We start from the raw sequence: 24,707 nt of genomic DNA, 5'->3' as shown, positions 1-24,707 counted from the left end.
GCATACTCTCTTCTATCCCAAATACACCGCAGCTTCTCTCTCAGATTCTTGTTATGTCACACATTACTGATGTCCTCCTCAACCCCCCCCTCCCCAGACTATGGGAAAGAAGACATACTACACACCATCAACCCTTGTAGGCAAGTCCAACAGCTGACTGATTCTGGCCAGCTATCTAGGACTACCCATCTTATCAAATCAAAGACCAAGTAGTGTTATACTACTAGGATCCCTCCCCAATCCTTCCAGATGTCCATGGAATTGCATTGCACAGCAACAAAGTGGTGGATCCCAATGGTAGAAGACAGGATATCAAAAAAGACTCAGGATACTAGAAAAGTGGAGTGAAGAATAAAATAAAAAACACAGTAAAGAATGAAAAGGGGCATTACCATCACTGGGAGGATACTTCACCACAAACAGGTGCCTCACGGGGGGGGCTAAAAATAAAAATGTGGCAAAAGGCAAATATCTGGAATGTCATGTCACAATGCTGAAGCATTTAATCAAAATTGATTTTCCAGATTAAGAACATCATTTTAAGTCATTAAAGTTCAAAACCTGTGGATGCAAATTACATATAGTATGCTAACATACTAAGATAGTCTGAAAACCTTGCTCTTATAGCCCAAAAAAAGTTTAAAAAAGTTCCATGTTTGGACTATAAGAGCAAGGTTTTCAGAATATCTCAGCCTGCCCCACCCAAAGTGCTACATGTGCGATAAGTTTACAATCCTGTGTGGGTGAGATGAATATTAAATTCTAGATCATAGTATGTAATGCATTTTCTGTGTTTCTCACCATGAGTAACTCCAAATTTTTCATGGCCAAAGCAAGATAAACCACAGTTCAAAGGATTTGAAACACCAAGGACTAAAAAAAAAGCTTATCCTTTATTAAACTGAAAAAAAAAAAGAGTTCCATAAATTATGGACTGCCACGAGAAGGTTAATGGTTATAATTATCTTAATGATGTACTAAGGTTATCATCAGACAAAGGGATGGCTACATGGTTAACCTCTCCTTAAGTAGGTGAAGATGGAGAAGCTTATATTTGTGTATTTGCAATTATTTATGACTTTGTTAATGGACAGTATCACCATTAAACAGAAAAGTAGGTTTTATGAGTTCTGTTTTTTAATGTAACAAAGTGTCTGTGATTCATTATGGTAAAATTAATAAGACATTTATAGTGTTAAAGTAATAACTAATATAAACAAAGATAATTAACATTTCAAACTTCACATCAAGTTATGAACATGGGATAACAAAGTATCACTAATTTGGTCAACCATTACAACCACTGGCATATGATAGCAAAAAAAAAAAAAACTCCATTAAAGGTGTCCTATTATCTAAATGTCTAGAGATCATTAACAGTTAATTAAAAACAAAAACAGCACTAGTGGTGCCTAAAAAGTTATTTGAAATAACAGCTGAAATTATTGATTAGTCCCTGAGTATGGAAATGGAGAACTTGAAAACAGAAGCTATAGGGGTTGAATGTGACATCCATATTCCTGAGGTTGTTCTGTCCATAAGTTTAGGCCATCATTATTGCTGAGATTACAATGATTGATTACAATTTCATAGGCTTCTCTAAATTTGATTGCACACTAAGTTTTACATGATGAAAGGAACAAGTTCCTTTCCAATCAATTCAGTGTGGAGTGCCCGGGGCTCGATCAGAAGGCTTAATTTCAAATAATTATTAATAATGTATCAGTGTTCTTTTTACTGAATTGGAATTAAATGTTGTATTTCACTCATATAAGGCAAGTTACATGTGCAATGGATTCATAATACACCCTAGGATAGGCAGAGGGGGTGAGGCAAGAGAATATGAGCAGGAGTTAATTAAGTTATTTAATTGTGCAGAGGATTTAAAGGTGAGATTAAGATTATATTTGCATATCATTCTGTTTATTTTCTCTACTATTCCTTTAAAGTATGGATGGCTATCATTTTACTGTAATCTATATTATTTTATTGTCTTGTGAAGAATTTTGCTGACAGTATTTTGTTATAGCCATTGTTAATAATTTGTAATTCATGGTTATGAGTTTGCTCAGTGGAGCAAATTGTTATTGCTTTGGTTTTTTTTTTGTGGATGTTAATGATTCCAAATTTTGTGTTGGGTAGGGGTAAGAATTTACATGTATTGCTTTGGTATGTGTGGGCTTATAGTAGGACAGACTGCCAGAGGAAAGACATGTGATAAGCATATCCAGGAATGTTTCCATATAACATTTTGGTTTTTAGTTTCAATGATACAGCAGATGTGATGTGTTTTTGTTCAGGTGACTGAGGAAAGTGTCTAAAGTTTGGTGACAGATGGATCAAATAACAAAAAATATCAACTTATCTGAGACAAACTGGGTTTCAATTCAGAGAAATCTAGAGAATATTACTCAAAAGTTCCATATAAAAGTTGGCACTGGAAGGGATAGTGGCAAAGTTAAAACCTTACCTTCTTTTTTGTAAAAAAAAAAGATTATTTTGCCATCTGAATAACATATGGCAATACGAAATATTGAAATAATATGAAATAGTGTTTGGGTTTGGGGAGCACTGTAGGATTGGTGGCCATATAGAAGAGACCAATGAGGGTATTGAGGAAACAGCTTCAAAGTGGTGTAGGTACGGTGTATTGTACTGAGCCGATTTCCAAAGGAGTGGAAAGAGGATAAAGTCATTCCAGTTCATAGAGGTAGGTGATAAGACTAAAGCTTCAAATTATAGGAGACAGCTTCAAAGTGGTATAGGTAGGGCGTATTGCACTGGACTAAGTTTCAAAGGAGTGGAAAGAGGGATTCAGGTTCATAAAAGTACATATGGCAAAATATAAAATAAAATAATATAAAAAATACTTTGGTGGGAAGATGGCAGAGTAGGACAAAAAAGTAATAAGATTAAAGCTTCGAATTATAGACCAATCTGTGTGTCTGCAGTCCTGATTAAAATAGAGGAGAAGTTAGTCAGGACCAAGATTCAGAACTGGATTGATAATAACAGCAGCATTCTCTTTGATGGTCAGCATGGGTTTACTAAAGGAAGATTGTGTTTTAATAATCTGCTTACTTATTATAACAAGATGACCAATGTATTGGATAAAGCTTATGCATACACAGTGGTATATTTAGATTTTACAAAGACCTTTGATAGATTGTCACATAAGTTGGTGATTAAAACTGGAAAGCATAGAGTTGGATAATATGTTAGTATGTTGGATAAGGGATTGTTTGATGAGTATCAGCAAGTCGTGTATGGAAGATTGATATCCCAGAAGATGCAAGTTACCAGTGGCTTATTGCAAGAGTCTCTTTTGGAGCAATTACTATTTAATTTGTACGTTAATGATATCAGGAGTGGTATGAATGGTGATATTCACTTGCTTGCAGATGATGTAAAGTTAGGAAGAACAATCAGAAATGAAGCTTATGTCATGACTTTGCAAGAGGACTTGAATGCCCTGAGTAAATGGGCAAGTGACTGCAGCTACCAGTTCAATGTTTCAAAGTGTAAAGTTTTAGAATTTGTGAAGCAAAGATGAATGCAGAGTATATGATTGGTGGCAGTATCTTGGAGGAAGTGGTGAAGATGAGGGATCTGGGAGTGATTGTGGATAAGGATCTGAAATTTTGGGATACACTGCTGGAATCGTGAAGACAGGAGAATGGATTGTGGCAATGATGCAGAGGATACTAACATGTTGAAGTCAGGATGTTATGGTTCCACTATATAGGCTTTGACTAGGCCACATATGGATTATTATGCACAGAGTTGGTCACCTGGCTTTCAAAAGGATGAGGAGATACTGGAAAAGGTCTAGAGATGATTGAATAAACTGATTTCTGGTCTCTGGAATGTTGTGTACGAAGACAAATTGAGGAAATATAAATTGCAGAGAAGACCAGTGGATAGGAGGAGGTATGATGCTTTACTTAGAATGGGGAAGAACAAAGAGAAAACAAGAGGTCATTCATGGAAGATATATAAGGAGCATGTGAGTAAGGAGTTGAGAAGCAGATTTTTTGCCTGGAAAGTGGTGGATGATTGGAATGCATTGCCTCATGTTGTGAATGCAGAGAGAGAGAGAGTGAATATATTTAAGGCACAGTATGATAAACTGTGTGTATGATAGTGGGACCTCCCATGATGAGTCACTTGACTACATACAGGTCTGATGATGATAATTATAACAATACTGTGTTTAGCTAGCAAAGAACAAACCAGAAATTCAGAATTGTGAAAAAATAAAATAAAATAATATAAAAAAATACTTGAGTGGGAAGATGGCAGAGTAGGACAAAAAAGTATTTCAAGTATGGGTTCACAAATGTGCATGTAAGTATTCTGCTTGTGATTCCATAAGCTGAGCAAAGAAAATAATTCTAAGTAGTGGTTATCAAAACTACTCTGAATACCTAAATCTGAGATGGAATCTCAAAAAACTGTGAAACAAGGATGCAAATAATAATTTGAATATAAATGGAAATCTAATTCATAATTTTTAAAAATTATTTACTTTAGGCAGCTCTTTTAGCACTTTTTTTCTTTCTTTTTCTTCTTGCAATAATGCACCACCCCTATTTGTAAATCGATTAGGATCACTTGCTTTTTGCTAGAAGAAATAAATGAAATAGAGAAAGAATATTCTTGCTTGTTATTAAAAAAAAAAAACTTGAGATTAGCAATCACTATATCACATTGTCTAGTAAAATACTGTTTCTAGATTTTTATTTATTTATTTATTTTTTTATTTTGCTAAGTAAATAATGCTTAGAGAAAATAAAGATTACCAATACATATTATCAACAAAAATAAATACCATACAAATTACAAAACAAATTGAATATTATATCAAAAAATGTTAGTCACAATGGTGGTAAGAAAATGATTTTAAGTGGAAATCATGAAATTTAACAAATGAGCATTATAATTTGATGAGTAAAGGTCTTCATCCCCCCATGCATAAACTTTTATTCATTAATAATACTTTCCAATTACTTAATAGATTTAGTTTACTTGGTCAGCTGACTTTGAAAGACGTAGCGCAATTGGAAGAACGACGGTACATTGCGCCCTTCGATTGGAATAGGCCTAAGTTCGTTTCTCGTCGCGACGGGAGGAATCTTTATCTGGTCGATTTCAATCGATGGTGAGTTAGCCGATCTCATACGGAGGTAGCAGGGTTTTTTCTCCCGGAAACTCGGGTTTTTCATCCCGCATACATACAAATCGGCCCTTCAGAACACACGCAATTTACAGACAAAAATCACTAGTTGTGGTAGTGTTGGAGGTGGGCGGTAGATGGCGTTGATTCGTAGTAGAGGTAAGATGTAGAGACAGTTGAAGATGTCCTCCCGCGATGAGTCTTCGGACTCCTTGGAGGTATCAGGAATAATAATAATAATAATAATAATAATCTCACGATCTTAACATATTCTTGTATCGATATTATTATTACCACACAGGACCTCCATGTAGTCTGAAGACTCATTGCATGAGAGAACTATCCACACAATGTCTTTTGTACCTCTCCTTACTCAATGGTACACAAATCACCTCATAAGAGATTATGGTGACCCATTTCATTCATTCAGAACTCTCAAAGCAAAAGATCTAGTTTTCACATCCTTGCTAAAAATACTCTTACTCAATTTCCAGAGATGAGCCATCATTCTGTCCCCTCTAGACAAGTTCCAAAGTATTTAATCCACATCAATCCCATAAATCCCATTACCAGCTGTAGTGTTGTCTAATTAAATAAGGAAGTGGAACAACTTCAAATTTATCAAAATTCATCCCACAAAACCACATCCCAGTAGAACATGATCCCACAAAAACTCAAGTTAAAAAACTTACTTAAAAAAGTATACTCACGGTCACCAGGAGTATACTTTTTCCTGGAAACATCTAAGCTTATATCTAAACATCTAAAGGCAAATTGGTAAGTGAAACAAAACTGGCAAAGCAACTTAATAGGTTCTTCTTAAAATATGAAAGATATTTGGCCAAAACTCAGAGAATTTATAAATGGCCACATTTAACACTTAAACATGAGTAAATTAGTGTTACTTGTGCAGAAATTACAAAAAACATAGTAATAAACTCCATACAGGAAGAACTGTGTGAAATCTTAAATCCTTGACTATGGGAATGCTCTTTAATATCTTCAAAGCTGTAATAACTACTAAAGAATTGAAAAAAGTCATTACCAGAAAAAATTTGAGATCTTCCAACAGTACACAATAGGGTGACTGTGATTGTATGTCAGAATAGTGCTGTGAAAGTAATGTAATGTAATGAAAGAAGCTGTCAATGCTTGCAGTTGGGGTCAACTTTCAAATCATGCACTTATGCAAGATATACCATTTATTTCTTGCAATGGCCAACATTTGTATGAATGTAGCAACCTCTTGATCAAATCCAAACCCTCATCCCCTAAAAAGCAATATTCTGCAAAAAAAGGAATAACAGATTTAAAAAAAATGTACAATAACAAGCCTGTTAGAACCAAAGCTGTTAAACATAATATCATAATGTTACTGTGAATCAAAAAGAATGATATACACACAAATCATAATCTTCTAAGAGATAATTCTACACAGAAAATTATAGATCAGGATTCCATTAATGAACACAAAGAAAAAAAAGTTCTTAAATTATTTTAAAAAAAAAAATTAAAAAAAAATTGCATCTTAGTCCAAAGTAATCATTAACAAGCACATATAGCAACCCTGTCTGGCTCTTACTAAAAATTATCTGGTAACCCCACCAGAGCAGCAACCGAAGTTAACATAAATGCAAAACAAATTGCAACTGGGCTATTTCTGAATGGTAAACTGAATACTGAAGGAAAAATACCTAGAGATTACATTCAAAAAGTTAGGAATTCAGAAAATAATCTCGAAGTACCATTTACTAAAGAGGACTTAAGCTTTAAAACCAGGAAAAGCCACCAGTATAGATGATATTAGAAATGAGATCCTAAGGAATCTGGGAGAAAAGCAATAGTGTTAGAATTTTTCAACTTTTATTGGAAATTTACTAAAATACCCAGCATATGGAGGCAAATGAAAGTAATATCTATCCTGAAATCTGGTAAACCTGCTGAAGATCCAAAGAGCTACAAGCCTATAGCTCTCTTATGCTCAATACTCAAGATGAATGAGCAGTTAATTTTGAACAGATTAAGTCCAGAAATAGAGAAAGTGCTGATAAAAGAACAGGAAGGATTTAGACCAGGAACATCATGCAGTGGACAAGTATTAAACTTAACAGTTTATTGAGAACAGCTTCAAAAGGAGATTAGTAACAGGAGCTGTATTCATAGATTTGACAGCAGCATATAGCACACTAAATCTTAGAAAGCTTATAGTCAAAATTTATAGCATGACTATCGGTTGGTGGAGATATTCAGGTCACTGCTGTTTAGTAGGAGATTCTTTGTTGACTTGCAAGGAAAAAAGAGCAGATGGTGTATCCAGAAAAATGGTCTACCCCAGGGAAGTGTGCTCTTCCCCCCTCTTCTTCAATATATATATATATATATATATATACTCATGACCAACCTATAAACCCACAGTCAAGAACCTTCTTATATACAGATGACCAGGCAATACCTCATCAAGCAAAATCCTTTGATAACATTGACAAGCAGCTCACACAAGAACTAGAAGTCCTTATAGTAAACTATAAGGAAAACCAACTGAGACCAAATCCCAAATGTGACTTTTCCATCTCAATAATAGGGAGGCAAGGAGAGAGTTGAATATAGACTGGAATGGTATGAAATTGGTCAATTATCCATATCCAACTTACCTAGGTGTTACACCAGATAGGACCTTAAATTATAAGTGACACAGAGAGGACAGCAGCTAAAACTCAAACACAATAATATTCTGTGCTGATTAACATAATCTCAGTGGGAGTACAAGTCCACAAGTACTGCACACGTCTGCACTGGCACTTTCTTTTTGCACAGCTGAGTATGCTAGCCCTGTTTGGGAAAGATCAATCACATGTCAAAATTATTGACAAGGTTCTTAATGAAGCATATCGGCACATTACTAGTTACCTTAAGCCTACAAAAAATTGACCATCTATACTCACTGTTTGGTATTGCACCTTCTCACATCAGAAGGACAACACAGAGTAGATATGAGTGGAAACAAGAACAGCATCCTTTGTATGGACATGTTGCACTACAGAGGAGGTTAAGATCAAGGAAAAGTTTTACTCGCTCAGTGGAACCATTGGTTGATTCCATAAAAGCTACAACATCAATAATGTGGCAAGAACAATCTCCAGAGGCTCTGTATTTAAACGAATCTCTTCCTTCTGGCTTACAACTAGAATACAAAGATAGAAGACATTGAATAGACTTTGTTCCAGAATGGGCAGATCAAAGCAGAATATGGTCAGATGGGACTACACAAACCATGGAACATCTTCTGTAATGCTGCCTAATAGACATTAATAATATATGTACCTGAGAAGATTTAATGTAGGGTAATGAAACAGCTTTAAAGTATATTAGTCACTGTATGAGTGAAATCTGACATTATGTTTTTGCATATTTTATGCAAGTAGTATTTTTATGTTACTCGTTTTTTTTTTTTTTTTAATGTCTATTCTTTTAAATGTATGCTTTTAATCATTTATATATATACTCTTACATTTTCTGTAGTTTGCACATGAAATTTTAAAAAAAAATCCAACAAGAACAAACCTTATTAATGTTAAACCACCAAAAATATACAAATGATCATCCCTATGTCCACTAGCTGATAGTAGAGACTGTCCTACACACTTGCCATGTAATTACAATGTTTTTTTTTTATGGGGGGGGATCTGTTTTTGATAATTCCTTCCTTTCTAAATGTACAGAACATAGAATGCCTTGTATTTAGGATATAAAAGAATATATCCATCAACACAAGCATGCATATTTGAGTCAGGCAAGGAGCAATCACAATGCTACCTAACTATATTTGAGCATACCACTGAAAGGATAATATGCAGTTTAAAAATGAGTTAGTGTAATTTATTTAACCCTAAAATGCAGAGCAAGTGGGAATTTTATGATATCTACTCTCCAACTAACAGTCTGTGAGTTGAAATCCCACGATGGGCATGGATGTTTTGTGAATATCTTTAGGTATTAGATAAGTTTCATTGCTTTGTATAGGAAAATCATCTTACTTACTGAAGGCCTGAAGTAACTTGAAAAATTTCCATGTTTGGTATCTGGAGATTAACAAAAATTTAAATTTTAAAAGACATTAAAGAGAGGTTAGTAAAAATGATGAAACCTCATATCAATTTAAATAAAAATGGCAAGAAGAAAAGGTTAACCATTCCTAATTCAAATTTATCATAAGAAAATTCAGCAACTCAATACATAGGCATCAATGGTTATGTAAAACCTACACAATAATTTTACAGACACATTTTTTGCTCGCTTTTACTCACCCTCAAGACAGTTAAACTGAGATTCCACTAATAGGACAAATAAGAGTTCTGACACACACACACACACACACACACACACACACACACACACACACACACACACACACACACACAATTTGTTGTCATGTTTTGCATGTAGTATTGTACAATGTCCAAGTATATCATGATATGTAAATATGACAAAAAAGTTTATATATATTACCTCAAAATCCAACATATGTTCCCATAAAACTTGCCTTCTTGATATTTTATGAAAGATGTCTTTGTTTCCTTCATAAAAGTTTTTCAATCTCTGTACCTCAGAATCATAAGCCTTTAATAAATCTTCTGTATAGTTAGCTTTAAAAAAAGGTAACAGTTTAACATGTAAATAAAATTTCTATATACTTACATACATATATAAATGAGAGAGAGAGACTGAAATTCTCTTATTAAAATAAACCTACCTGGTTATGCTTTTAGTTTGGGACTTATCCAGTTCTGCCTACACCTAAAGAATAACAAACCAACAAAAGATATTTTGCAGTGAGAGAGAGAGAGAAGTAAGGATTGCAGACATTTTGTAACAGAATTTCTGTACAGTGATTCCATTCATCATCAAAACAAATGGACTAAGCTTTTTTGACTATTTATGTCTTAAAATAGTCAAAATGAAAAACTCAGCTAAAAGGAATGCTGATCTGAAATACTAAACTTCATTCCATACCAAAGAAACATACACGACCCGTAAATAGATGCATTTTATTTTAAACACAATAAAGTGTATTTAAAATAAATGATTAGGTGAACGTTTTTTTTTTTTTTTTTTTTTTTTTTTTTGTAACCAAAGAAAAGTACAAGAGAATATATTAGAAACATAAACAAATGAACAAAGCAAAATATAATGACAAAATATATTAAAATAACAAGTGGATGAAAACTAAGGGCAAAAAGAAAAGATGACAAAGGAAAAGGAACATCAGAAATTGAAAATACAGAAAAAATGTTCTACGGAATGAAGTACGCAGAAAACTAATTCCCTTCTGTTACAACATAAAAAAAATGCTATAGCTAGAAGAGAAATCATACCTAAAGAATTTGATATTTTTAGGATACTTGTGACAAAGATTGTATAATATAAGCACGTACAGACGAGAAACATATTTAATTAGCCAATATTTTGGTCTGAAAATTGCAGACCATCTTCAGTGGCAATACAAGAACAGTTTTAAAATACAAGGTGGAATACTAACAATAGATCATTTATAAATAGAACAAGCCGCATGATGTTATATCACTAAGTATTAAAGAGAAATATTTTTAAGCAGAGACATGATTGAATTAAAAATATTAATTAATAATTTCAATAATTTTAAACAACATAAAATTAATATGAATTAATGAGTTATCCTGATTAGACTTTCCCAGATTTTTGATACAGATATACAGCCATTCCGATTCAGGTTAGGACGATGGAGTAAGGCCTCTACGCTTTCTTTGAATAAACGTTCAAATTTATAGTGGGATCTATGTAAGAGGCGAGTTTTTGACTAAAGGATGTTGTGATTAGTTTCTATCCCATGCTGAGCCAATCCAGATTAGAAGGGATAGAAACTAACCACAACATCCTTTGGTCAAAAACTTGCCTCTTACATAGATCGCACTATAAATTTGAATGTTTATTCAAAGAAAGCGAAATCTTCCTAACCTGAATCGGAATGACTGTATATCTGTATCAAAAATCTGGGAAAGTCTAATCAGGATAACTCATTAATTCATATTAATTTTATGTTATTTACAATTATTGAAATTATTAATTAATATTTTTAATTCGATCATGTCTTTGCTTAAAAATATTTCTCTTTAATACTTAGTGATATAACATCACGTTGCTTGTTCTATTTATAAATGATCTATTGTTAGTATTCCACCTTGTATTTTAAAACTGTTCTTGTATTGCCACTGAAGATGGTCTGCAATTTTCAGACCGAAATATTTGACTAATTAAATATCTTTCTTGTGTGTACGTGCTTATATTACACAATCTTTATGTCACAAGTATCCTTAAAATATCAAATTTTAATCCTTCATGGGGAAAACGCCACCAAAATAACCAGTAAATTAGGAAAACTTTCAGTTATACAAGGTAGGTTACGAGTGAAGATCAATTTTTTAAAAAAATTGCCACGACAACAAGATTATTCCCAATTTCACTAAGATTAAAGAAACTATAAAATCTCCTGGAGCTCATAATATTTACCGGAACACCAGCTTATCTTTAATCCGTAACCAACTTAAAGCTGCTAAACGTGATCTTGCTATTAACAGTCATGATATTTCTGATCTTCGCACCTGTATTTCCACAAACTTGGATTCACATCATTCACACGACATTTCGCACACAAATGTGGCTAAACGTTCTACTCAACGAGCATATAATAAACTAAGTCAACATCTAAACCGCAAATATGAAGTTCTTTCTTCTACACAATTCAAAGCTCCAGATAATTGGATCGTCAATATATCCGGACGTCCTCTAATAGCGAAACCCACATCCTTTCAAAAGGACGATTTTTCTATTGTTCCTAATAAGATATCATATCTAGATTTCCTAGTTAACATTGAACGGAACCTCAGTCATCTAACTAGTGATAAAGCTAATGCTCTTTGCCTAGAAGTCGCTTCTTCTCTAATTAAGGACAAACTTCCTCCTTCCAACATATCTCCTTCTGAAATGAAATCTTTACAGTCCTTGAGAAAAAACAATCACCTCATTATCACCAAAGCTGACAAGGGGAAAGCAACAGTAGTTATGGACTCTGCAAATTACAGAAAAAAACTTTCTCTTTTACTTCAAGATCGCTCCACATATCAAGAACTTGCTTATGATCCAACCAACAGACAACTAAAGAAATTAAATTCTCTCCTAGATGAAGTCATCAGTTCAGATAGTGACACAATTGAAAGACTTAAAATTCATTTTGCAAGACCTAGATTTTATGGTCTTCCTAAAATACATAAGATTGACTTTCCTCTTCATCCAATAGTAGATTGTATTGATTCTCCTACTTACCATATAGCCAAATATCTAGCTAAATTATTGAAATCTAACATAGGCAATTCTAGTTCCTTTCTTAAAAACTCCTCAGATTTCTTAGAAAAATTGAAAAATATCTCATTGCAACCTACAGATCTTATGGTGCGCTTTGATATAGAATCTTTATATACAAATGTACCTCTCAAAGAGACTTTAAAATTACTGGCTGACATCTTTCCAGAAGACTATTCGATTTCGTAATACACTCTGGATATTTCTTGTCAAAACAAATTTTACAGCCAAGTAGAAGGAATGGCCATGAGAAGTCCTCTCTCTCTCCTGCTTTAGCCAACTTTTATTTAGAACATCTAGAAAAAGTCCTCTTCTCATCTATATTCCCTCAACTGTCCTTTTGGGTAAGATATATAGATGACATCTTTATTGTATGGCCTCACAACAAAGACTCCTTACCTTCTTTTTTAAACAGTATCAATTCCTTACATCATCGTATAAAGTTTACTATGGAAATGGAAAAAAACAACAAGTTATCATTTTTAGACATTCTCCTCATCCGGTCACCTTCAAATACTCTTACAACTACAGTTTACAGGAAACCAACGTTCACAGGTCGTTATATTCTTAAAGAATCTGCCCGCCATCCTTGTCAAAAAACAGGAATCATAAAATGTCTGATCAGAAGAGCCAAAACTAATTGTTCTACTTCTAATTTTCTACAGAAAGAACTTTCTACTATTCAACAGCACATGAAACACAACGGCTTTTCCGAAAAGAGTACACAACATTTTCTCGATTCTTATAATCCACCACAAAACAAAGAAGATTCAATACGTCGAGTTCCAATTCCATACATCTTCAGGATTTCAGAACCTATTTCAAGAATTCTGAAGAAATATGAGTTAACAGCTACTTATTCACCTATTAACAAATTATCTTCCCATTTTCCTTCTTCTAAAGACAAACGCTCAACTATGTCTCTTCCTGGAGTTTATCAAATTCCATGCAACTGTGATCTCTCCTATTTTGGACAAACTGGACGCTCTCTAGAAAAAAGAATCCCAGAACATCAATCCTACATTCATCACAACAAACCCGAAAAATCTGGATTGGCTCAGCATGGGATAGAAACTAACCACAACATCCTTTGGTCAAAAACTCGCCTCTTACACAGATCCCACTATAAATTTGAACGTTTATTCAAAGAAAGCATAGAGGCCTTACTCCATCGTCCTAACCTGAATTGGAATGACTGTATATCTGTATCAAAAATCTGGGAAAGTCTAATCAGGATAACTCATTAATTCATATTAATTTTATGTTACTTAAAATTATTGAAATTATTAATTAATATTTTTAATTCAATCATGTCTCTGCTTAAAACTATTTCTCTTTAATACTTAGTGATATAACATCACATGGCTTGTTCTATTTATAAATGATCTATTGTTAGGATTCTACCTTGTATTTTAAAACTGTTCTTGTATTGCCATGAAGATGGTCTGCAATTTTCAGACCAAAATGTTTGGCTAATTAAATATCTTTCTTGTGTGTGGACAGACTTATGTGTTCGTCGATCATGTTGTTTATTATTTTAACGGTATAATAGAACACAGAAACTAAGTAAATAATTAATTTATTAACTAGATGCTGATATTTCGCTGGTATTATAACCAGCATCTTCAGAGCACAAAAACACTGTTTGTCACAATACGCGAGACTAAAACAACATGGTGTACTTCAACAAAACTGTAGCAGCAACACAAAGCCCATGGCTGTCCCACATTGATGGGACAGCCATGGGCTCCCCCCTTTCTCCCCCCCCCCAGCCAACTTTTACATAGAACACCTGGAAAAACAAGCAATCAATACAGCCACTCTCAAACCAACACTTTGGCTACGCTATGTTGATGATGTGCTTGCTATTTGGCCACATGGCCCTGAGACATTGAAAACATTCTTAGCACATTTAAATAGCCAACATCCAAAAATCCACTTTACTATGGAACTGGAAGCCAACAACTGTCTGCCCTTCCTGGATACACTCATCACACGTCTCCCAGATGGTTCCTTATCATTTTCAGTTTTCAGAAAACCCACACATACAGGCAGATACTTACACAAACAATCACACCATCATCCTTCTCAACAATATGGCATATTAAAAACGTTAACCCATAGAGCGAGAGCAATCTGTTCAAATGACAAGGCTCTTACTGCTGAACTGACTCACTTACGCCACACCTTCTTGGCCAACGGTTACAATCCACAAAAAATAAACAAAATACTAAACACTCCTAAGAAACCCCTCCCACCATCCACCACAAAGAACTACAACAAAACAGTCACCATCCCTTACATTAAAGGCACATCCGAAAAGATCTCAAGAATACTCAATAAACATAAACTACGCACTACATTCAGACCATGTAGCAAATTAGCCACCCTCATCCGCTCACCCAAGGACAGCATTCCTCCTTTATCACATCCAGGAGTCTACCAAGTACCCTGCTCATGCAATCAAGCCTACTACGGTCAAACAGGAAGAACTGTGAATATCCGCATCAGCGAACATAAACGATACGTCCGGAAATATCATTATGGGAAGTCGGGCCTAGCAGACCATGCTCTGGATACCCCTGCACACAGGATCAACTGGAAGGACACAAAAGTACTACACAGAAACCCATATAAATCAGAGAGATTGTTCTTAGAGGCGACAGAAGCCCTAAAACACACTCCAAATCTCAACAAATATGGCTGTATTAACTTGCCGAAGATCTGGGAGACAGTCATATTAAGAAAAAACTAGCACTTTTCTAGGACTCTAGTAATATATGATAGCTTTTTTTTTTTTTTTTTCCAGATAGAGGGTGCCAAAATCAGGACTCTAGTCTTTGTGTTGCTGCTACAGTTTTGTTGAAGTACACCATGTTGTTTTAGTCTCGCGTATTGTGACAAACAGTGTTTTTGTGCTCTGAAGATGCTGGTTATAATACCAGCAAAATATCAGCATCTAGTTAATAAATTAATTATTTACTTAGTTTCTGTGTTCTATTATACCGTTAAAATAATAAACAACATCTTTCTTGTGTGTACATGCTTATATTATGCTACCTAAAGAAAACTTTATTAACTGTTTACTAGAAACATAATTACACAGAATGTGGTTTCATTAGCATAACAGTCACAAAGTATCTAACATGACTATTATTTTTGAGGAAATAACATATACTGAAATATTAATTAATAACTAATTAATACTTTCCTATATTTCAGCAACATTATATTGCCATCAGGGAACACAAAAACAATGATATGATTGGCATCCCTTATCTCCACCAAAGACCAACCATATTCCCTAGACCTACCAGATCTCTTGCAGTTGCAAGCTGTCCTAATATGACCAAACAGGCAGGACAGTCAATATCAGAATAAAACAAGGACTACATCCAGTTCTACTGGATGCAGTCCTTGTGTTATTCTGTTAGTTACAGCTACTCAGGACCTGCTATGTTTCAGACACCCACCACAGGACATGCTGGAAAAAGGCCACTCTATTACTCCAGGGTAATTACAAATATGAGAGGCTATTCCCTGAATATCTGAGGAAGATGCCTCAGCCCTGAGAAACTTCCAAAACTCAATAAATTTGGGTGCATGAGACTGCCCCATATTTGGAAAACAATTATCCTCAAATCTTCAATATAGAAACCAAGACCATCCAATTTAGCCCACTTGGGAGAAGAATTTAGGACTCTAAGCCCAACTTTGGATTCCTTTCTTTAGCCTCATTTGCCCAGTGTTAGTGCCTGCATACACATAAGTATAAATATGAATGCACAGGAGTATTAAAGTTATTATAATTAATATTTTAGTATATGTTGTTATTCCCTGCAATATAGTAGTGATGAGTAACCAATGTATAAGTCTGTCTACTAGAATTCCCAAATTAGATGGAATAAAGATATTAAAGAAAATTTATGGAAAAGAAAACTAATTTCTTTTACATGAATGAATCCAGAAATGCATCCCAGACACAGTCAGGAATTTGGAAACTTCAACCATTCTCAATGAAGAGCCTATAGAACAAGCAAAACATTTTGGCCTATTTAAGCATGATTTTTAGCAAAGGTGGTAAACTAATTATGGAATTAGGCAATAGAATATGCAAAGAGGTTGTCATGGAGAACTAGGTGAATAAATTTATATGGAATAAGAGAAAAATTATTTGAAACACAGCTAGAAGTATAAAGACAGCATTCTGACCAATTTTAACTTATGGATCTGAGAGGTGGATTAAAAATAATAGCTGATCATAGATTAAAGACAGATATGAAAGTTCTGAGAAAAATTAGGGAAGCGAAAAGATAGTATCAATGGCAGAATGATATTATATTAAAAATGACGATATTAGGAAATGGACAATGTTAGCATTCAAGACAGTATTGCTTGATACAATGCCCCATTAACACCATATAACTGTAGCGTATTGAATAGCTTCTCTCTTGGCACCTTGTCATATGCCTTTTCCAAATCGACAAAACTTAAATACAGATCTTTGTTATATTCCCATGATTTCTCAACTATTTGTCGTAAAGTGAAGATCTGATCCTGACAGCCTCTATTTGGCCTGAATCCAGCTTGTTCTTCAAGCTTTTTTTCCACAATTGTTCTCAACCATTTCTCAAGTATACTTGCATAGATTTTGCCAGGAACACTCAGTAGGGAAATACCTTTGTAATGCTCACATTCAGTTTTATTTCCCTTTTTATATATGGGTACTATGAGAGCTCTACTCCAATCATCGGGAATTCGTCCCTCTGTCCAGGCTTTCTGAACTATGCAGTGCAGCCACTGCAAGATTTTTTATACCACCATACTTCAGCATTTCTGGTCGAATATCATCTACTCCTGCTACCTTTCCACATTTCAAGCCTTTGATGGCTTTTTCTACTTCAAGGTATGGATACGTATTCCTGACTGCATGCCTGGTCAGTGTTTTTTTTTTTACCACTGTGCTGTCATCACTGCTTGTTTCGTTTAGCAGTTTTTCAAAGTAATTACACCATACTTTAAGGATATCTTTTTCTCCCATTTTCATGTCACGTTATCATCTCTAACTCCTTTTACAGCACTCTTTCCTCCGTTCCTAAGCTTCTTCAACAACCTCCAGAATATTTTACCACCTTCTTGATATTTATTTTCTATGTTCCTGCCAAATTCCTCCCATGACGTTTGTTTAGCTTTCTTACATTTGTCTCTGTATTCTCTAAGAGCAAAAGCTGACTTATTTGCCAGGAACTTTTGATTTGATTTCTTCTTTCCTTCACTGCCTCTTTAACTTCCTGTGTCCACCATGGAGTTCTAATTTTTTTTTATCCTTGCAGACAACTTCACCACATGCCTCTCTAACTGAATCAAGCAGGGTTTTCTGCAAGGCTTGCCACTGAATCTCCAAGGTTTGGTTCCTGTTCTCAAACTGTTTCATTTTTTCTTCAATCATGTTTGTGTATTTTAGTCTACAGTTCACATCTGAGAGTTTCTCAACTTTTAATTGCTTTAAAACTTTCTTACATGTTATTCTTTTCAATATGAAATTCAATTTTATCCTGCTCAAGACTAAATAGTGATCACTTCCAATTTCAAATCCTCTGTACACTCTGGTATCCTGCACCAGGGAGAAAATATCACTATCAACAATAACATAGTCAATGAGACTTTTCTTATTCCTAGCCTCTTCTCTCCATGTGAATTTGTGCACATTTTCATGTTGGAACATGATGTTAGTAATAACCAGTCCATGTCCTGAGCAGAAATCCAACAGGTATTTGCCATTATTATTAGTTTTGTTCTTTCCTCCAATTTTCCCAAACTATTTTTATATATCTGACAATCACTTCCTACTCTGCTATTTAGATCTGCAACAAGGACCAACTTTTCCTTTTTCATTGTGTCAGTTGCTTTTTCTAAAGCCTCAAAAAATTCCTTCACTTCTGTGGGACCATAGGCACAAATAAGTCTCATTGTCCAGTTTCCCATTTTCATATCTGCGTACATTGCTCTACTTGAGACTGCCTGTCATTAAAGAAGATTAGCCTCTTATTTTGTGTTGAATACTATGGCTACTCCTTCTTTTCCTTGATTTTCATTGCCTGAATATAACATTTTGTATTTATTGCTCAGAAAGATCTCACCAGTTTTTGTCTTTTTTGTTTCAGTCATCACCCCTATTATGTCGATCTGGTACTTATATAATTCCTCAGCTAGCTCCATTTCTTTGCTATTCAGGCTTCTTATGTTGATAGTACCGATCTTTAACTCTGGTGATGTTGAGTTGGGGTGTGTTTTCAGATTTGTTCCAGTAGCTGACTTTTTGCTGTTCGCCCTGGTTCCCTGGCAAAAACAACGGAGGCCTTGTTTAACCTGGCGACGTCCCAGCCGGCATGAAATTTTGATATGCTGTACCATCATTTTTATTTTGGTTTAACCAATAAGAATACAATTTGGTCGGCTAAATCCCAAATTGCCAACCCATCCTCGTTCGTTCAGTATCCAGGTAGATACCCAACAGGGTGCACCACAAGAAGGTGAGGATTGGACATTAGGTCAGAAGCCCTGGTCGGTTCTCCACATTCCTTTACAGGCTATTTGGAGGTCTCCTCTCAGTTATACAGCTTTGACCATTAGAATTAAATGTGATGACTAAATCTGTTAAATAATATGGTGAAGAAAACATGGATGCAGCATCAATGGATCTAACCTTCGATGGCTGAAAGTAACAGCTATGATGGATATCCTTGTGTGGGTGAATGTTTGGTGAAAGCAGAAATTTCTAGAGAGTTGCTGAGTAGTAATGTGGAAAGCATGAATGATTTGAGGAGGCTGAATGGAGAAATTGGGAGAATTAAGATGAGGTTAACTAATGTAAGGAAGACAGGAACAGAAGTGATAAAGAGAGAAATTAATGAGAATGAGAGAATAAGGGAAAGAATAAACTTGAGAGAAAGATGAGAAGATGGAAGTGCTATGTGAAAGATGAGGGCAAGGAGAGAAAGAGGAAGGTTAAAATACAGAGTGAGAAGTGATATAGTTCGCCCACCATTTCTAGATCCCTTCTTGGCTTGATGCCAAGAATAGTAGATTCATGCTGAAGGGGAGAAAGAAATGAAGGATGTACGAATTGGTCGCCAACATGCGAAATCAAGTGCTTTCTTGTCTGTCGCTGTTCTAGTACTAGCTTGATTTTTGTTCTCATTTTGCATTATTTTTTTTATTATTAATTTGTATGATGGATCTAGTACAGACAAGTTCTATTGTTACACGTTTCAGTAGTTCTTGCAAAAGAATATTGAATAATGTACTGACATTCTGCGAAAAAGAATCGTCAGAAGGCCGTCTTCTTCTTCCCCTTTCTCAAGTCATAAAACGTGCAAGTGCAATTGCGGGCGTATCGGGGTCGACTGTTAAAAGAATTCGTAGGGAATCAAAAAGGTGAAGGTAAGCCAAAATTTAAATCTCCTAAAAAAAAGCGCCAGAGAAAGAAAATCGTAGCTTTGAATGATTTTGATGTAGACGTTATAAGAAGAACTATTCACGAATTTTATGCGGTCGAAAAAAGAGTGCCAACTGTTCCGAAATTGATTCCTGTGCTTAAAGAAAAAATTAATTTTCCTTGGAAAAGAGAAACTTTAAGGAAAATACTTAATGAAATCGGATTTTGTTTTAAAAAGTCCCATAATAAAAGGAAACTTATCATGGAGCGAAGTGACATTGCTTTATGTAGAACGCAGTATTTACACGTATTAACACTCTACGTACATTTTTCCAACTGTTATACAAGCAAAATAGTTACATTTTAAAAACAGCAATGTTCGTAAAAGAAAAGCTAAATTTTCCGACCTGTAATAATAAACAATCTCAGTTTGTTTATTACATCCCAGAAGACAGACTGATTACCCTATTATCGGAATGGATTCTCCTTTTTCTGACATGTGCAGAAGTGTCGAGGGACCTCAAATCGGTGGGCGAACTATAGTGGAGTGAATGGAACTGTGAAGAGGTAGTGTATGATGATTCAATAATTCAGGATGTGCGAAGAAGAATGTTAAGAGTGTTTGCCAGAAGGAACAATAGAGAATATGACTATGGCAATGAAGCAATACTAAGATGTAGATGAGATAGTGGTAATGGTTGGTAGGAATGACTCAGCATGATAATGCAGAACTGAGGAGGAGGGCAGAGATAATGAATAACGTGAATGTGAGAATGTGTAGGAAGAATGGTCTTCTGGAATATTTAGATACTGGGGTGCATATAATGACACAAGAGAGCTTATACAAGAGAGAGGCTGGCTTTGAACATTTGCAGAGATTTTTGTTCTCTGGGCAAATGAAAGCACTGGGGGCAATGAAACTATAGTTGACAGGATGGCTTCATGTGGGGTCAGTGACTTGGGAGATAGAACCTTGTGTAGTATATCAAAGTCAAGTGGAGTTTGCAGAGTAACGTTAGGTGTTGGAACAATGACACAGCACTTGTTTTTCTATATACAAATAACAGAAGCATTAGGATAAAGTGAACGCGTTTGTAGCATTGATAGATTTAGCGTGTCAAAAAAATATTGGTATTGGTGAAATGTGGTTGATAAAAGAAATCCTGACAGTAACAGAAGAATTCAGCATGATAGGGAAGGTGGTGGGTGTTACATGTGATAAGTGACACAAGTTGTTCTCTTTCTAGGTAGAGAACCATGAAGGAAAAACAGTGATGGCTTTGAAATGTTAGGCAGGACAGAATATGATGGTGGTCTGAAAAGTTCTTGGGCTCAACCATAGATGGCAACACTATCAGCAAGGGATTTTTTTTTTCTAAGTTGGTACATCTGTCATAAGCATCCATGTGAAATTGCAAGTCATTCTATCAAGTAGTTGGTTTTATACAGCTGTCTGAAGCAAAAGTGTTGTCTGTAGCCCTTGAAATGAATAAAATTGAGTATCGTGCAGTTATAAAATTCTTTGTAAAAGAAAGGTTACTGCCAAAAGAAATTCATTCGAAGTTCATAAAAGTTTATGGGCACTCTTCTCCTTCGTTTTTGACAATTAAGAAATGGGCTGCCAAGTTTAAACGTGGCCGTATCAGCATTGAAGATGATCCACATGAAGGACGTCCAATAAGTGTAACACCACCAGAAATCATTGATCAAGTGCACAATGTTATTGGATAACCGGCGAGTCGAAGTGAGTGAAATTGCTGAGGCTATAGGCATTTCAAAAGAACATGTAGGATATATTTTGCATGAAGAATTACAAATGAAAAATGCTTTGTGCAAGATGGGTACTGCACTTGCATGAAAATCTCTGAATAGTGCTTGGAGTGTTTTAACAAGAATAAAATTGATTTTATGCATCGATTTATTACTATGGATGAGACTTAGATTCACCATTACACACCAGAATCCAAACGGCAGACAGAAGCCGGCTGTTCAGCACCAAAGAAGACAAAGTCAGTTCCATCAGCAGGAACGTCATGGCATCGGTGTTTTGGGATGCTAAAGGCATTTTGTTTATTATCTTGAAAATGGTAAAACAATAACTGGGGAGTATTATTCCGATCTTTTAACCAGACTAGACGAAAAAATTCATGAGAAAAGACCCGGTTTGCAGAAGAAAAAAATCATCTTTCATCAGGACAATGCACCTGCCCACAAAGGTGTTTTGGTAATGGGAAAGTTAAGGGATCTGCACTATGAATTGTTGAAACATCTACCCTATTCCCTAGATCTGGCTCCCTCTAACTTCTATCTCTTCCCAAAACTAAAACTCTTCCTTGCTGGTCAGTGTTTTTTTTTCGAATCAAGAGGTGATTGCAGCTACAGGGACAGGATTATGGTGCTGGAGCATCACTGGAATAAATGTATTAGTCTTAAGGGAGATTATGTTGAAAAATAAAAATAATTTGAAATTATAAATTCGTTTTTTCATTGTTAGGCCGAGAACGTTTCAGACCACCCTCGTACTCCATTTTGCATTCCTCTTGAATAAATTTTGCAATTGTTCTTTCAATGCTTGTTTAGTTTAATAGTCATTAAAATAATTACTCCAGACATCTAGAATATCATTATTTTCAGTTTTCATGTCAACTTTATCATCATTGATTCCTTTTACAGTATATATATATATACACACTTTTTTCTACATTTCTTGATAATATCTCTTTCCATAGCCTCCACAACACTTTGCCACCTTTCTGATATTTATCTTCTATATTCTTTCTGGTCTGCACGGTAGTGGCTATGTGCTTTGCAACCATATGCCTGGGGATGGAGTGTCCTAGGTTCAATTCCCATCAGTGACGTGAGGAGCTGAAGGATCTTCCTCAGCCATAGCCAAGTTAGCCGGTCTTGAGTGCGGACAGCAATGTTTTTCTCCAGTTTATCCTGGGGTTTTTCATCCCACAAAGCAGGCAAACCGGCCTTGAGAACTCAACATTACAACATAGGATACACTGGGACGTAGGGCTGACCACCTTATCTTGTGAATGGTTTGAGGTCTGATGATTATTAAACCCTCGACATAGCAAGATAAAAGAGGGAAAAAGGAAGATGAGATGAGATATTCTTGCAGAAGTCTTCCCATGACTAAACACACAGCTTCTTCCTTGCATTTTTCTCTGTATTGTTTTAGGACATCTGTTGACTTATTTGCTAGGAAATTTCAGTATGCTTCTTTTCCAAGACTGCTTCTTTAACTTCTTGTATGCACCTTGATGTTATTATTTTTCTACCCCTGTGCACACTTCACCACATGCCTGCTTAGATGTATCCATCAATGTTTTCTTTAGAGTTTTCCACTGGGATTCCAAGGTTTGGCTCTTGTTTTCAGTTTATCTGTAAAAGTTGCTCAAATTTAATTCTTTTTCCAACTTTCTTACAAATCGTTCTTTTCAATGTGATATTCATTTTTATCCTACTTCAGACTAAGTAATGATAACTTCCAATTTCAAATTCTCTCTATACTCTTGTATCCTGAATTAGCATGACGATATTATTTGTTGATAATATCTTCATGCTAATTCCGGATACAGACTAACTATAGGCATAAATATCATTGTTTATTTCCTCATTTTGAAGCTTAGCTCTACTTAAAATTGCCTTTTAATCAAGAAGTTTATCAGTTTGGTGTTGAACGTTGTCGTCACCCCCTTCCTTTTCTTGATTGTTGTTGTTGCACAAATATAACATTCTATATTTACTATTTAGTAGGATCTCACCTGGTTTAGTCTTCCTTGTCTCAATAATGCCAATTATGCCCATATGGCATAATTTTTCCATACTCCCTTTTGAAAGTTCATATTTCAATTCTGCTGTTGGGTTTGTTCTTCTTTTACATGATGAGTTGGAGTTTGTTGCAGTAGATGACTTTTCACTGTTTGCCCTGGTTCCCTGATGAAAACAAGGAAGCAGGGACCTTGTCTAATAAGGTGATGTCCCAGCCAGCTTGAAATCTTATATTGTATCATCATGTTTATTTCTAATTAAGCCAATAGAAAATACAGTTTGGTCAGCTAAGTCCCAAATTGCTAGCCGATCCTCATTTGTTTGGTATGTATACAATAGATACTAACAGGGCACACTACATGAAAATGAAAATTGGACATTAGGTCAGAAACCCCAGTCAGCTCTCCATATTTCTTAAAGGCAATGTGAAGATCTACTCTCAGTTATCTGGCTTTAACCCATAGGCAGAAAAAATGATGTCTGATGTTAAACATTAATATTACACAGTGGAAGAAATGGTGGAAAAGTAAATCTGGCCTTTGCTCTGGAATCCAAACAAAGTTGCTGACCGATCAACCTCCAATAAGCGAAGTGATGATACTGCACTAGGCAATGAAAGGCATTTATCATCTAGAAGTGCCACAGAGGATTTGAGCTTTCCTCTAAGTGTGAATAACACATATTAACCCCCCCCCCATCTACATTATTTTGCTTCTAGTTTCCATAGTTTCCTCCAGTATATCTGCTAACTGCAGATATTACTAACTGGCCTACCAATGTGAAGGTGTGGGCAGAGCAACTGAGGCTATGTTGCATTTTTTTTTTTTTAAGTTGGTTTATCTTTCTTGATGGATGAAAACCCTGTTACCTCCATATTAAATCAGATGACTTACACTGCAGACCAATGATTTCAAAGTT

At 35.2% G+C, this 24,707-nt stretch overlaps 1 protein-coding gene across 2 annotated transcripts in view; it reads right to left on the bottom strand.

Annotated features, from left to right (window-relative positions):
- Positions 1-24,707, bottom strand: part of LOC150106330 (protein regulator of cytokinesis 1-like) — a 253,410-nt gene that overhangs the window by 89,988 nt on the left and 138,715 nt on the right. For both annotated transcript variants that reach the window (XM_090392371.1, XM_090392370.1), the window contains exons 7-8: positions 9,683-9,819; positions 4,529-4,624 (exon numbers count right to left, since the gene is read on the bottom strand). In XM_090392371.1, the coding sequence (XP_090248497.1) occupies positions 4,529-4,624; positions 9,683-9,819 (233 nt within the window). The remainder of the gene's footprint in view (positions 1-4,528; positions 4,625-9,682; positions 9,820-24,707) is intronic.

This window comes from Typopeltis vanoorti, chromosome 5 (assembly GCF_054136105.1).
Source record: "Typopeltis vanoorti isolate ZY-2024b chromosome 5, IOZ_Tvanoo_1.0, whole genome shotgun sequence".
Lineage (NCBI taxonomy): Eukaryota > Metazoa > Arthropoda > Arachnida > Uropygi > Thelyphonidae > Typopeltis > Typopeltis vanoorti.
Note: the sequence above shows the minus strand (reverse complement) of the source record. Positions and strands in the feature narration are given on the sequence as shown.